This window comes from Eulemur rufifrons, chromosome 27 (genome assembly GCF_041146395.1).
Source record: "Eulemur rufifrons isolate Redbay chromosome 27, OSU_ERuf_1, whole genome shotgun sequence".
In the NCBI taxonomy this organism is placed as follows: domain Eukaryota; kingdom Metazoa; phylum Chordata; class Mammalia; order Primates; family Lemuridae; genus Eulemur; species Eulemur rufifrons.
In genome coordinates this window covers 33,922,354-33,935,994 of record NC_091009.1, presented here as the reverse complement: position 1 = coordinate 33,935,994, position 13,641 = coordinate 33,922,354, and the positions used below count along the sequence as shown (strand labels likewise).

Here is a 13,641-nt window from a genome sequence, read left to right as displayed (position 1 = left end):
GACTGACTCCAATTCTGCAGGAAGTTCCATACTGGGTAAAATGCTGTCAAACAGACTGCATGCTACCGAGTCCGTCAGCGCGGCAAACCTCACTGTTGTCTTAAGAAACTTCAGCAGCCACCCCACTGACCAGGCAGCACCATCGACACTGAGGCACGACCCTCCACCGGCAAAAAGAGGGCGACTTGCTGACAGCTCAGATGATCATTAGCATTTCTTGGCAATAAAGTATTTTTAATTAAGGTACATACATTGTTTCTTAGACTTAATGCTGCTGCACACTTTACAGACTTCTATATGCAGTGGGAAACCAAAAACTCCACGTGACTCACTTTGTTGCGACACTCACTTGATCGCAGTGGTCTGCAACCAAACCCAAACATCTCTGCGGGGTGCCTGTGTTCGAATTGTGCCGGTGAATGAAGGAGTAGATAAAGAATACCCGAATGAGCGTTTCTAAAATTTCAGTGTTCCTATTTTTTTTTGTTATTGCATTAATAATGCATATTCCTGGACTGTAATCCAGACCTCCTGCATCAGGAATTTGGAAGGTGAGACTCAAGAACACACGCGGCTCTCTAGGTGAGTCCGATTCGGGCGGGTGACGATCACACTGTGAAACACTGTTCAGGGCACTACTTGAGATCAGGTAACAAAACATGCTGAAAAAGACGTACCCTTTGCCCCAGATAAGCACTCTCCTCTTGCACATTCTCCATCTGCCTTAAGTCCCCATCGCTCTCCTGTGTCACATTGTGTTCTTACTTTTTTCATGTTATGAAATATGTGCTTGATGCCATTACCAGCTCCCATCCATTCACATGTCAGATGTTTCCTTAATACTCCAAAGCTGTTGAATCTTTATTACTAGTAATACATGTGTTGGTCTTACATATAGATTACATAGCATGGGTAGCTATCATGAAAAAGATTAATAGAAAAATGTAGAAATTTGTACCAATGTATTATTTATGTTAAAAGCTTCTTAAAATCTTCCAAAATCTCCAGCTAACATAAAAGGAAAATATCTGGCTTCTGACCCACTCCTTTTATCCAACATCTTGTAAGTCAAGGAAACTGGGTCACAGTACAAAATACACAGTGTGCTCAGGATCTTATAGAGTTTTCACTTCCACACACCACACCACTATGTGACTCCAAGTTTAAAATTGTAGACATCATTCAATTTAATATGCAGTGACACTTGATTCCTATGATTTTTATATTATCCCTAAATAAATTCTGTTATTTTCTATTATATTTCACAAACTCTTCATCTACTAAAATTGTCAAAACATTTTCATGTATAGTCCTTATGATAGGGAGCCATTGTGCAGCTCATACTTGATTTCTTTAACAATATTGAATGCCTATTATGTATTACATATTAAGACGCAAAAACACTTAAAACACGATCCTTCTCATTACAGAGTCTACAACTCAAGAAGGAGCCAAAGAAACCACAAATACTGTATGGTGCAAATCCAAAATGCTACAAGAAGAGGAATTTATGGAAGTATGGGAGGTCAAAACCTGGAAAAGGGATATCTGAGTTGGGTCGTAAAGAATGACTGAGTTGGGGAATGTTAAATGGAGAAAGGTTAAAGCAGAGGAAACAAGAACAAGGACACATATTCAATTTTTTTGTTCATTTATTCCTAGCTGGATGGATATATTTATGGTTCCCTACATACAAATGCTGATTCCACTGTATACCAGCTACTGTGTAAGCTTTCAACAAATTATTTAGCTAAGCTCTCTGTAATTTGGGTTTATAATCTGCAAAGCGGCAATAATAAAGTGATTTGTGCCACCTCTCTCTCTTCTAATACATTTTCAGAGTAATCCGCGTAATCTTTATAAATTATAAATTGGATCCAGTCATACCCTTGCTAAAACTTTCCAATAGCAGACTGTTCAATTCAGAATAAATGTAAACAACTTATGCCTTTGAAGCCCTGGACGGTCTGTCCCCTTTATGACCTTCTACTAACGAAGTCTATAATCTTCCCCTCGCCCACACTTGATTTATTCTGATCTTAACACCTCCTTAGGTCTTTGCAATAGCAATTCCATTTACCTGTAATAAGATGTTCCTCTCCTTTTCATACCTCAAAACTGATTGTTTCTTTAGACTTAGTATCTTAAGCTTAGCTTAAATATCACCTTTTCAGGAATGCCTTTTCTGATCACCCAATTTAAATTGTCCATCTAGTCAATCTCTCATACCCTCTCAACTTTTTGCTTGCTGATATTTTTCTTATTTGTTGGTTGTTTGTTAACCTGTTTCCTTCATTTGAAACATCAACTCCAAGACAGACGGCTATCCATCTCTGAATGGCAAGTGCTTGAGTAGCAGTTCCTGACCCAAAACAATCAATCAACACATCATTGTCAGAGTGGACCAACAAATAAAACGTGCTCCAGGTAATACAGGCAATGAGAAAGGAAAAGAGACTTAGTGAGGGAAGGGATGCTCAGGGAAGCTGGGAAAGGCGAAGGTCGGTATAAAAACAGACAAATTACAATAACATGGGATAAATGCTGTAACTCAGATATGAACAAGTTCTAAGGGTACAAAGGGACAGAACCATTGGTGTAAGGGTTGGCATTTGAAGAGGCTACAGAAGAATGACAGGATCATATTAACACTGGTGATATGTACAACACGTGCAAAGCGTTACACTGTGAAAGACACGTCTGAAAGAACTTTCAATGTGATCAGACATCGAATTAGAACAGGAAACCAGGCAAGGATCCGAAGCCCAGAGAAAGCGAAATCCTACAGAGTGTGATGCTCCGAGAAAGGGGCAGAACCAGGACACAAACCCGGGCCTGCTGGACTCCGAGCCAATGTTCCTAACAGTGTAACAGGCATGTGGCCAGAAATTCAAAGCCAACGGATGAACATGGTGTGTTTAACTGAAATCTTAATTTTCCTCAAGATTTACTTAATGTGAAAGTAGGAGGAGGGTAATTTAACCTGTAATTTATTTTTAATGTTTCAATTTAAAATACTGTGATACTGTGGTACATAATATACAATGTGTATGAATGTTTTGGAAAAATGCAAACTGCTTCCTAAAATCTGCTTTTCAGTGGGCTCCTACAGGCACCGCCCCATACTCTAAAAACACGTGTTCTCTTCTGCCATGAGCGGCACTTTGTTGGATAGAAAACTCTGAGAAGTACACATTTATAATACCTTCTGAAAGGCAGGAAAGGTTTTGAGGGAACACGAAAAGAGATTTTTCCAGTTGGAATCTCCCCTATCATTTTCCTCCCCAATAGAGTTAGGATGTAAACAAGCAGAATTATTTTTGGAAAAAAAAAAAAAAAAAAGTATCTATTTCAACATATTTGTGCTCCTTCACTATTATATAAATTTCTTAACAGTAACCTAGATTACCAGTTAAAAGAACCTATATTCATGGAAATCCCATGAGTTTATATTAATAATAGTTCTACACTAGGCTCTAGACTAGGCTCACGGTCCTTACCTATGGCAAGTGTATAGTAAAATGAGCAGAAAAAACATAACAACAAACAAGAAAATAATTTCCCTTATTGTGTTAGTATAGTATGAGATAAAGGTAAGAGACCTAAAAATAATGGCTTAAATCTCTGAAAAGCTGAAAGCTAAAGAAAGACGGTGATGTCAGAGTTGTGGATTTAAGGAGCTGTTTCTGGGATTCCTTCCAAATCCACTATCTAAAGAGGAATTCATCCAAATGGAACCTACTGTCATCCATTTAAGCCATGTTTATTTCAGAGTATCGTGGAATGTTAGAGCCAAAAGGTGTCTAAAACTTAGTGGTCTTTTACCCTCTTAGTCTTGTTACAGATACAGAAACTGAGGCCAAAAGAGGTTAAGAAGTCACAGCCTATTATTAGCTAATGTAGAAATATTAAAAATATATGTTTTCATTTAATGCTTACTTTTAAATATTAATACTTTAAGTAATGATAAAGCAAGGACAAGTAGCTGATGCTTTGCCGAAAGAACTTTGCCGAAATAAACCTTTGTTGTTTTAAAAGAAAAATTTACTACGCTTTAACTTTATCAAATGGTTAGAATCTAGTTAAAAAATCTCATGGTGAAGGGAAGTAACAAGTTGGATTTTCTACCCACCCATTCAATCCTTGACCCCCACATATAATTAGATCTTCACGAACCAGTTGTGATAACAGAAGATAACACTAAAAGGGCACTAATGTGCAACTCAACAGGCATCCGCTGTATGACTAGCGTGACACTGTACCAAGCTACACTTCAGCACTGCTAACACTCGATCTTCCTCTCAACGCTGGAAGTAAGGCCGGGCACAGTGGCTCACGCCTGTCATCCTAGAACTCAGGAGGGCTGAGGAGGGAGTATCGCTTGAGTTCAGTAGTTCAAGTTCAATCCTGGGTAGTAATTCAGTCTAGGCTTAGAGACCTCTAGGGACAAAAAGCTCCAAATGTAGCTCATTCCATCTTTGGAAATTCACAAGGCAACTCTGATCCTGAAATCCATGCTCTTAAAGTTTGGGGATAGAATAACTCTAACCCTTTCCTTAAGGTAAAACATCTTTTATTGGAAAACAGATCTCCCACAGAGTGTTTTCTAATCTAATTTTTTTAACTTCCTCAGAATATGGACAGTAGTATTTATTTGTTGCCATGCTAATTTCTTTAATGACCTAATTTGAAGGTTATTTCAAGTCATATGGAATTTTTTCTCCTAACAGTCCAAAGAAATTGCTACTAGATTTTAGCATCTCTAAGGCACTACGGAGATTTTATTTACTTTTGTATTCTGCCCTGAGCACAGTGTATGGCACACCCGTGGGTCTTCATTAAATGCTGAATTCACAGGGATAACTTTACACTTACAGTTGTTATGTGGAAAAGGAAAAGCAAGTGTTAAGAACTTAATTTATATCATATAAACAGAAACTAAGACAACCCAATTTAAAAGACTTGCTATGGTCACACAATGGCACAGTGCATCTAAGATTTCTGAATTCTGGAGTCAAGCTACTGCATTTTTGAAATGGGCAACTATATTATTTCAATGAAAAATCAGGACATATAGCAAAACTATGAATATTATTTTGAATTTTGAATTTATGATTATTAGAAGTCTTATGAAGCTTAAGAATTAGTTAACTGTTCATTTTATGAATTATTATTATTTTTTTTTTTTTTGAGACAGAGTCTCACTCTGTTGCCCAGGCTAGAGTGAGTGCCGTGGCGTCAGCCTAGCTCACAGCAACCTCAAACTCCTAGGCTCAAGCGATCCTCCTGTCTCAGCCTCCCGAGTAGCTGGGACTACAGGCATGCACCACCATGCCCGGCTAATTTTTTCTATATATATATTTTTTTTAGCTGTCCATATAATTTCTTTCTATTTTTAGTAGAGACAGGGTCTCGCTCTTGCTCAGGCTGGTCTCGAACGCCTGAGCTCAAACGATCCGCCCACCTCAGCTTCCCAGAGTGCTAGGATTACAGGCGTGAGCCACCGCGCCCGGCCTCATTTTATGAATTATTTTACAAACTGGATTGCACTGGAACAGTCCCATAAAAACCACAATTGAGTTACCGTATCAGTCTACCATACAAAAACAATAACTTCTAAGATGTGCTACCTAACACTATCCTGCTGCTCTTTCTTCTGTGAATGTACACCCTTCCTTAGTGAGACCTTAAGCTTAATAACTTTTGATGAGGAATTTTTTAACAGCAAAGTTATCACATAATATTTCTGGAGTGTTAGGCCATCACTAGCTATAAATTTACAAAAGAAAGAAAAGTTTCCTGCAATTCCAGAAAAGATATTACTCATGGTTTGAACATAGTTTTACAGCAATGAAAATGTGTGACAATGACAATGCTCTGTTACAAAAGAAAACGTGGAGGCCCACTCTTACCTGCTTAAAAAGTTGGAGGTTAACTGCAGTTTCCAAGAACTGTTTCATCACGCTTGAGCGGTGCCTGACGAAACTCTCCTCACAGAAAGTGACGGGCTCCCCCTGGGCAGAAGTGGAGGTTTTAAGGGCATCAGTGAAAGGTCACTCACAGGGAACCGTCTCCTTAAGGAGGCACACGGAGAGTCGTACAGGAGGTGTAAGACACAGAAACAGAACATTCTACATAATAATAGTTGGATTTCAGGTGAGTAGAAATATTCTGTTACTGATAAGCCTATACTGTAGCTTTCCAATCATGGATCCCTTGGACTCTTAAAATTCCTAAATTTCATTCCCTCAAAGTGAGAGTAAATCCCTTAAAAACAAAGATTTGACATTATCAGATTGAATTATGAGTATTAAAAATAGCATACCTGAAAAGGACTGGTAATTTTATTTAATCATGATTAGAAAACATTCCACCTATAACAACTGCTGCATGATTTTTGCCATTTATACTAGCTTTCATGATCATTAATTTATTTTTAAAATAATGAAAATGTTTTACAATCACCTTATCTTTGTGATTGCAAATACAGTTGTGGTTGTCTTTCCAGGATAAGTCCTACTCGGCTTCTGCTATTACCAACCCTTTGTGCTAAGTAATCACATCTTTGCAAGTGTCTCGTGGTAGCTCCACCAGATGCTCCTTCTCCCAGTCAGCAAGGACTGAATCTCGAGTGCTACAGGTTCCCCTGGTTCCACTTACTCCCTTCCGTGACCACGGACACCATCACCCTCGGGCTGATCCCACCCCCTGCCCCGCCCTCACCAGCACTGACGCTTCCCCTGCCCACCCAGCACACGAAGGAAGGTAAGCGACTGAGTTTTGGGATCAAAATGAAAACAGAGACTAACGACAATGATCCATTCACTACAATGCATCTTGTGTCAATCTTTACGTTGCAGTTAAAAGGAAAAAGTGGCCGTGCTTGAGAAAGGCGTCTTACGAGAGCAACGTGTTTGCACTTAGGATGCACTAACCAGCCTTCTCAGGCCCTGCCTGCTGCTCATGGCAGCTCTGGCCCCGCTTTCCTGGGTTCCTGCCCTGCCAGCCACTCTGCAGAGCCTTCCGGGCCATGCTGTGGTCCCAGCCACGCGAAGGCTGAGGAAAGAGGCCGCTTGAGCCCAGGAGTCCACCTGGACAAAAGTGAGACCCTGTCTTAAAGTATTTTTAAAAATAAAACAATATTGTGTGGGAGAAAAAGAAAAGGAAAAAGTGAACCTGTTCACCTTCTAACAGAACTTTGAAAAAATGACAATTATTTATAATTTTAAAGAAGACTCAGTACCTTATTTACAGGTATCTGTAACTAAAATTCTAAAACTAGGCTCCTGCATAAATAACTTAATGAGTAACAACGTACATAATTCAACCATTACTATATTCTGATGAAATAAATGACACTACAGAACTGCACTGTCAAACACAGCGGGCACCAGTCACGGGCAGCTACTTACACGCAAATTTATTAAGATTAAACAAAACTTAAAGCTCAGCTCCTCAGTCACACCAGCCGCATCTGAAGTGCTCAACGGCCGCGTGTGGCTGGGGGCTGCTGCATCAGACAGCAGAGACACAGAAAGTTGCCTCTAGCACAGAAAGTCCTGGAGAGTATTATTATAGAGAAAAGAAAAAAATTCAAACAAATCATTAGAGAAGACAACGCCATAATCTGTTAAGTGTTGTCACCCACTACAAGCCACCTCCCAATAATCCATAATAAAGATGCCGTTATATTCGGAAAGGGGTATGAAGAAAAGTTGATTAATAAATACAAATGCACATTTGATAGAAGAAATAACACCTAATGTTAGCTAGATAAGATGACTGATTAATCTATTGTTCATTCCAAAACAGCTGGAAGAGAACAGTTGAATGATTTTAGTGATCTACCTCACAAAGTCTTGGATTATCTTCAACAAAAAGAATTTCTTCCTCCTCTGACCCAGACCTTTTTTGTACATTTCGTAGGTACTTCTTTTCTGCCTTGTATTAAAGTTATTTTTACATATCTTATCTGTGAACTCTGGAGGTCTGGGACTAAACTCTTACTCATCTTTGCATTCCCTAGAGCACTCAACACAGTACCTGGCATTCTGAGAGCTAAATAAATATGTGCTAGTTATTATGCGAATGATTTAAACAGGATAATTAAGCCACAAGGAAGATATAGATGAGATAGGGCTATTTTTCTGCCCTAATATTACATTTAGCTTCACAGTGATGATCATTATTGACTTATTTCTGTTCGTTTGTTTTTAAGAATGGATATCTTTCAAGTTCTACATATTGTATTCCGGAGTAGAGCACTTTTCAAAAAACAAGAAAATGCTTAACACATAGACTAGATCTAATGCTATAAAAATGTGCATAACAGACTAAGAGTTCACACTAAAAGAAAATTAAGGTATCAGAAAGAATGATACCGTGAAAAATGTGGAATACAAAACATCAATATTATATTTAAGCAGTTTCTTAATGCACTTGGATTTAATATGTAATGTCAACATTACATGAGGAGTATAAATAAACTAAGCAAAAATACCTGCATATTGATGGCTTATCTAAATTGTAAAATCTCTGAAAGACTGTGCCGTCAGGTGTCTCATAAGAATATTCAAAATATGTGCAGATTATCACAAGAAATAATAAATGATTTTTCAGATTAGATAGCATTTTTCTTCCAAGCATCCCAGTGCTATTATTACGGATGGTACACAAGTTCACTTTCTGAGTTTGTTAACCATAAAAACAATAACTTTTTTCTAATGCTGACACTTCAGCTGGAAGTCAATGAAAAAGGGCCTCATATTCAAACTGCAAACCTTAATCATCAGCAGCAAAATCTTCTATTTGTAAATATTATCATACTAGTTCATCCTACAGTTACTGAATCTGTCTTGAAAAAATATAGCTACCTACCAATCTTCCATTCGCCTATGATTCAACAACTTAGACAGAAAAAGAAATTAGTTTTTCTAAATTAGATATTGCTATTTCTAGCATTTTGGTTAAATTTGAACATTTCGAAAAGTTAGTAGATTATGCATTAATTTTGTACATACTATGAAAAAATACATTTTTCTTTCCCATAATTTAAGAAAATTAGAAAAACACTCTCCATTCTCATGAAACATATTATCAGTGGTATAAAATGGAAGCAAGTCCCTAGTTCTATCAATACTTGTCTCACAGTAGTTCTGGAGAAATTTTACATTATTGCTGAAGCAACGAAGCAAAATTCTTTCCCTGTTATTAAAAAAGAGCAGAAAGAAAGTGCTGTAAATACAAATTTTTCCCATCAGAATGCTGGCTACACACCAGATATTTCTTTGGTAGCAATCATCTCTAAAGTCAGGAGGACCATCCAAACTCAAGAATGCATAATGAGATGAATGGACTCCTAAAATGCTTCTGCAACCATAAAATTGTGAGGGGTGAGTAAATGGTAATTTCAACTTGGATTTTTAAAACTCTAACAAGTTGACAGTTACAAATTTCTTAAGTGGAAGTGCTAAGGCAAAGATTTAGTGAATGGCCTCTTAAGTTATGGATGCCAATCCTCTCTTTAAATTGCTTAAACTTAATCACCAAATACAACATTACTTGCTGACAATGTTTTAAAGAAAAATAAGCCCAAAAATGTCTGAAGGACAACTCTTCGAACTTGCTAAACTGAGGCCCAGATTACTAACCAACCTTTACTTTTACAGTAATTTACTTTTTATCCATTAGTGAGGCTCAAGGCAGCCCGGAAAAGCCCGAGTGACTGAAACGAACGACAGCACCTCCATATTCAAAGGAGAGAACCTGAGTGTTACTTCGCTGCTCTCAGACGGGTATTCAAGGGTGTCTCTGAGCACTCTAAGCAACATTTTAACCCAAGCAAACGTTTCTCTAGCATTAGCCGTCTTTTATTTTTAATAGCACGTAACCCAAGTGATACAAAGACTCTTTATGAGTTACTTAATGCAATCATTCAAAAGTATTATCATGTTTATGACAAAGTTTTCCTTTTCTGAGATCAAAGGAGGGAGCTTTTCCTTAGTTATACTAATGGAAATTTCTTTACCAAATCTACTACTTCTAAAATTTCATTTTTTATGATAGCTAACATATACAGCATTTACTATATGCTAACCCAAGAAGTATCATTACATTTTTTTTTTTTTTTTACAAATGAGAAAACTAACGCAATAAGAGGTTAACTTGTCCAAAGTCAAACAACTAGTTAGTCACAGAACAAGGACAGACCCAGGCAGTCTGTTCTCACAGTCTTATCATTTTTCTTCAGTTCATTCAGCACATCAGTTTTATCTCACATTTCTGAATTCCGAAATAGTAGCTAACTTGTTGCTGGCTAAAATTTTAAACAAGCAAAATACCCATTATTTTATTTAAATCTCTTTCCAACAACTTTAGTAGTTTTTCTCTATAATTAAGAGCAGGTGCCATTTATTTGTCAATCATGCCACTGTGTCGTTTAGAGAGTGTAAACTGGGCATTGTAAGAAAAGTAACAATATATGAAAAGCTGCCACTCAGACATTCTAAGTAATTTATGCAATAATTTACTCCTGCACAGTATTTAGCACATGTATTTACACAGGAACGTGCCAATCGTCCTGAAGGAGCCACAGCCAACTCGCTCCCCGATACAAGGTTGTCCTCCCTACAGTCTTCCAGAGTTGGGCCTTGAAGCTACTCAGGAGGGACCTTTCTTCCTCCCTCGTCAATGAGACCATTAATAGCTCCACTTGCTTCCCTGTCTCTGGGCTTGTCAACTTTGACCTAAGAACACCCTCAATCAAAGTGATCTTCCTAACATACGATGCTGAGCACTTCATTCTTACGATAAATAATTCTAAACACTGTGCATTAAACTCTAGGATAAATTTAAAACTCTCCACATTGATACAGAAAGACCAACTGGTTCTGCCAACTTCTATGGGAATGAATCTTAACCTGCTTTGGTCCTTTTCTTTTTCAAGAACATGGTAAAAGATATGGATAATCTCCCCCAGAAAAACACACATATTAAATTGGTATCTCCCAGTTTTCTTCTGTTTCTCATAGATTTAAAAGCATACTTCTCTTTTATCATTTTCTGCCATCATTTTCTTTACTGTTGCTATAGAATAAATAACTACATCAGCTATGAGCTCCTGGAAGGCACAGGCTTAACATTATTTATTTTTCTGTCTAGAAGCCTCAGACAAGTTCTATTATAGCAGTGCTAAACATGTATTTGTTAAATATATAAATTATATCCATAATGCATCTTAATAAACAGAATAAGTAGTATATTCTTATACAATGAAGTATCTTGCCACTGACTTCTACTTTAGATGATTTGCTATGGAGAAAATTAGACAAATCCAAACTTCCTTTCAGTACAATATAATCAGTCCTGCTGTTTGTTGTACTGAGACAAAGAAGGGAAGACAAGAATTAGAAGACTAGACGGAAGAGGATGAAGCTGAGCAGTGGCAGTTACCCCAGCTAACCAAAACCATAAATGGAAATATATAGCATGAATATCAAATTATCTCCCCAATTTATATACCCACTGTGAGATGCCTATACCACCCGTTCCCTTTGAGAAAATTCCTAAGACTTTGTATTCAATTCAGTCTTTCTATAAGTGAATACTGAACGCCTTACAGGTATCTTCATTTTGAAGACATGTACATTGAGGAAATCTATCTTAAGGAGTGTAAGATAGGATAACACAGACAAGATAGAACAGGAACACGCCTCAGTGGGGCGAGAGAAAGACTGTGGAAAAACAGACTCAAATCCAAGTCTCGCTATTCACTTCCTGGGCAACCCAGTAAGGTTATTTAAATTCTATGAGTATCATTTTCCTCATCTTTAAAATATAATATATGAAAAAGGGAAAAGAAATGTGTTTAGTAATCGTAATTAATTCATAGAAAGACAGGATCAGTACAAACTACAGCTTCAAGAATAAGAAAGGGACGAGATCACTATTAAAAGCCAAAAAGATTAAAAGCCAGGAAGAAAGAATATTATAAATAAAGGTTTGGAAGCCTGAGACGCTTGGGACAACTGGCGTCTCAGGCAGAATTCTCTGAAATGGGGTCAAAGTCTAGGAGAACAGCACAGACAGACAGACACCTGCCCAAAGCAGGGCCTGGCCTGCCCGGCGAAGAGACAGCCCCTGAGAGCTGGTCAGTCGTAGGCCTGACCGACAGGTTTAACTTTGTCACATGTAAGGGAAATAATGGTTCATTTTTTATGTATATAAACAATCACAAAACTTTAAAAAGTCATGTTTAGTAAAAGATTTCAGATCCACTTAAAACTATTTAGCAATTTTAATTAGAAAGGTTTCTAATTGTACTATAATAACTAGAAAATACTACTGAATAGATTTTTGAAAAAAGACAAAACCATGAAATAATTGCAACTTCTGCACTTAGTCCTTTTTTTACATCAATCAAAAAACATACCAAAGACATAGGCCTGTTATATAAATGACCAAAAAGAGTTCTAAAATAAAAAAATATACTTTTAATAAACTATGATACGGGGTAATCTGTAAAGATCACAGATGAAAAAACCATATTTTATACACAATAAAGAAACAAATCATTTTCCTTAAAAACTATTTTTTTGTGAAAATAAATACATAGAAAAAATCATCTAAATGGATTCAGTATATTTTAAAAAGGAAGCTTTCAAAGATTCAGTCAGAAGAAATATAAAGGCACATAAAATGAAAATATTATCCTAGAACTAGCAGTAGAAAAGAAGACATCAAATATAAAAAGAAAAAATGTGGATAAATAAGCAGATAAATTTGTAATATGGTATGATCAATAAACAGGAAAGATACTCTATGACAAAATTTTTCATAGATACTGGGAATCCGGCTTTCAAGATTTTTTTTTTTTTTTTAAATTAAAGTCATTGAAATTTTCTACCTCTATCTGTTCAATGAAGCTCAGAGGGGGAGAAAATTAAATTATAAAATCTATAGTAATTAATGTTAAAATGAGATATTTTAATAATTTCAGCCAGTACCTAACACTGATAATTTCAAATTATTTAAGAAAATCCTCTCTTTAATTTGCTCCTTTCTTCAAATCTGAAGTCTTTCACAAATGTTTAAAGGAAAATGAAAAGAAAAAAATTAGTTTCTATAGATGAATAAGTAATTAAATATGTCAAAATTCAAGCAAAGTGATATTTTTAACTTTCCCTCCCGTACTGTAAACTTGAAATCAATTCTTATTTTAAAAATCTGACTTAACTAAAATTAATCACTAATTTTGTTTTTCAAACTCATTTTTATGTTTTAATTAATATTGAATAATTTGAATATGAACATGCTCTACTGTAGTGTGGATGATTGGTTTCCAGTCATTTATACAAAGAGACCCTTATAACTATAAACAATTTTTCAAGACTCTCCCATGTGAGATATATATATCATGTACAATACCCATGAATTCTATAATGCTTTAAAAATACACACATAGTTCAAAAAGATTAGCATGTAAACTAGATACATGTATGTATCTAGAAACAGCAGCTGATCTGCCCAAGCATTTAGGGATTCCTTCCAATAACTCAATAACCCTTAGAGGCATAAGAACGAGTGGGAGGGAATCACTGATTCAGAAGTCAATTTAGAAAGCATATAACCTGTTTGCATTTG

The 13,641-nt window shown here is 36.5% G+C and overlaps 1 protein-coding gene across 3 annotated transcripts in view; it reads right to left on the bottom strand.

Moving 5' to 3' along the window:
• Positions 1–13,641, bottom strand: part of DENND1B (DENN domain containing 1B) — a 174,200-nt gene that overhangs the window by 30,178 nt on the left and 130,381 nt on the right. For all 3 annotated transcript variants that reach the window (XM_069459325.1, XM_069459324.1, XM_069459326.1), the window contains one exon: positions 5,913–6,014. In XM_069459325.1, coding sequence (XP_069315426.1) covers positions 5,913–6,014 — 102 coding nt within the window. The remainder of the gene's footprint in view (positions 1–5,912; positions 6,015–13,641) is intronic.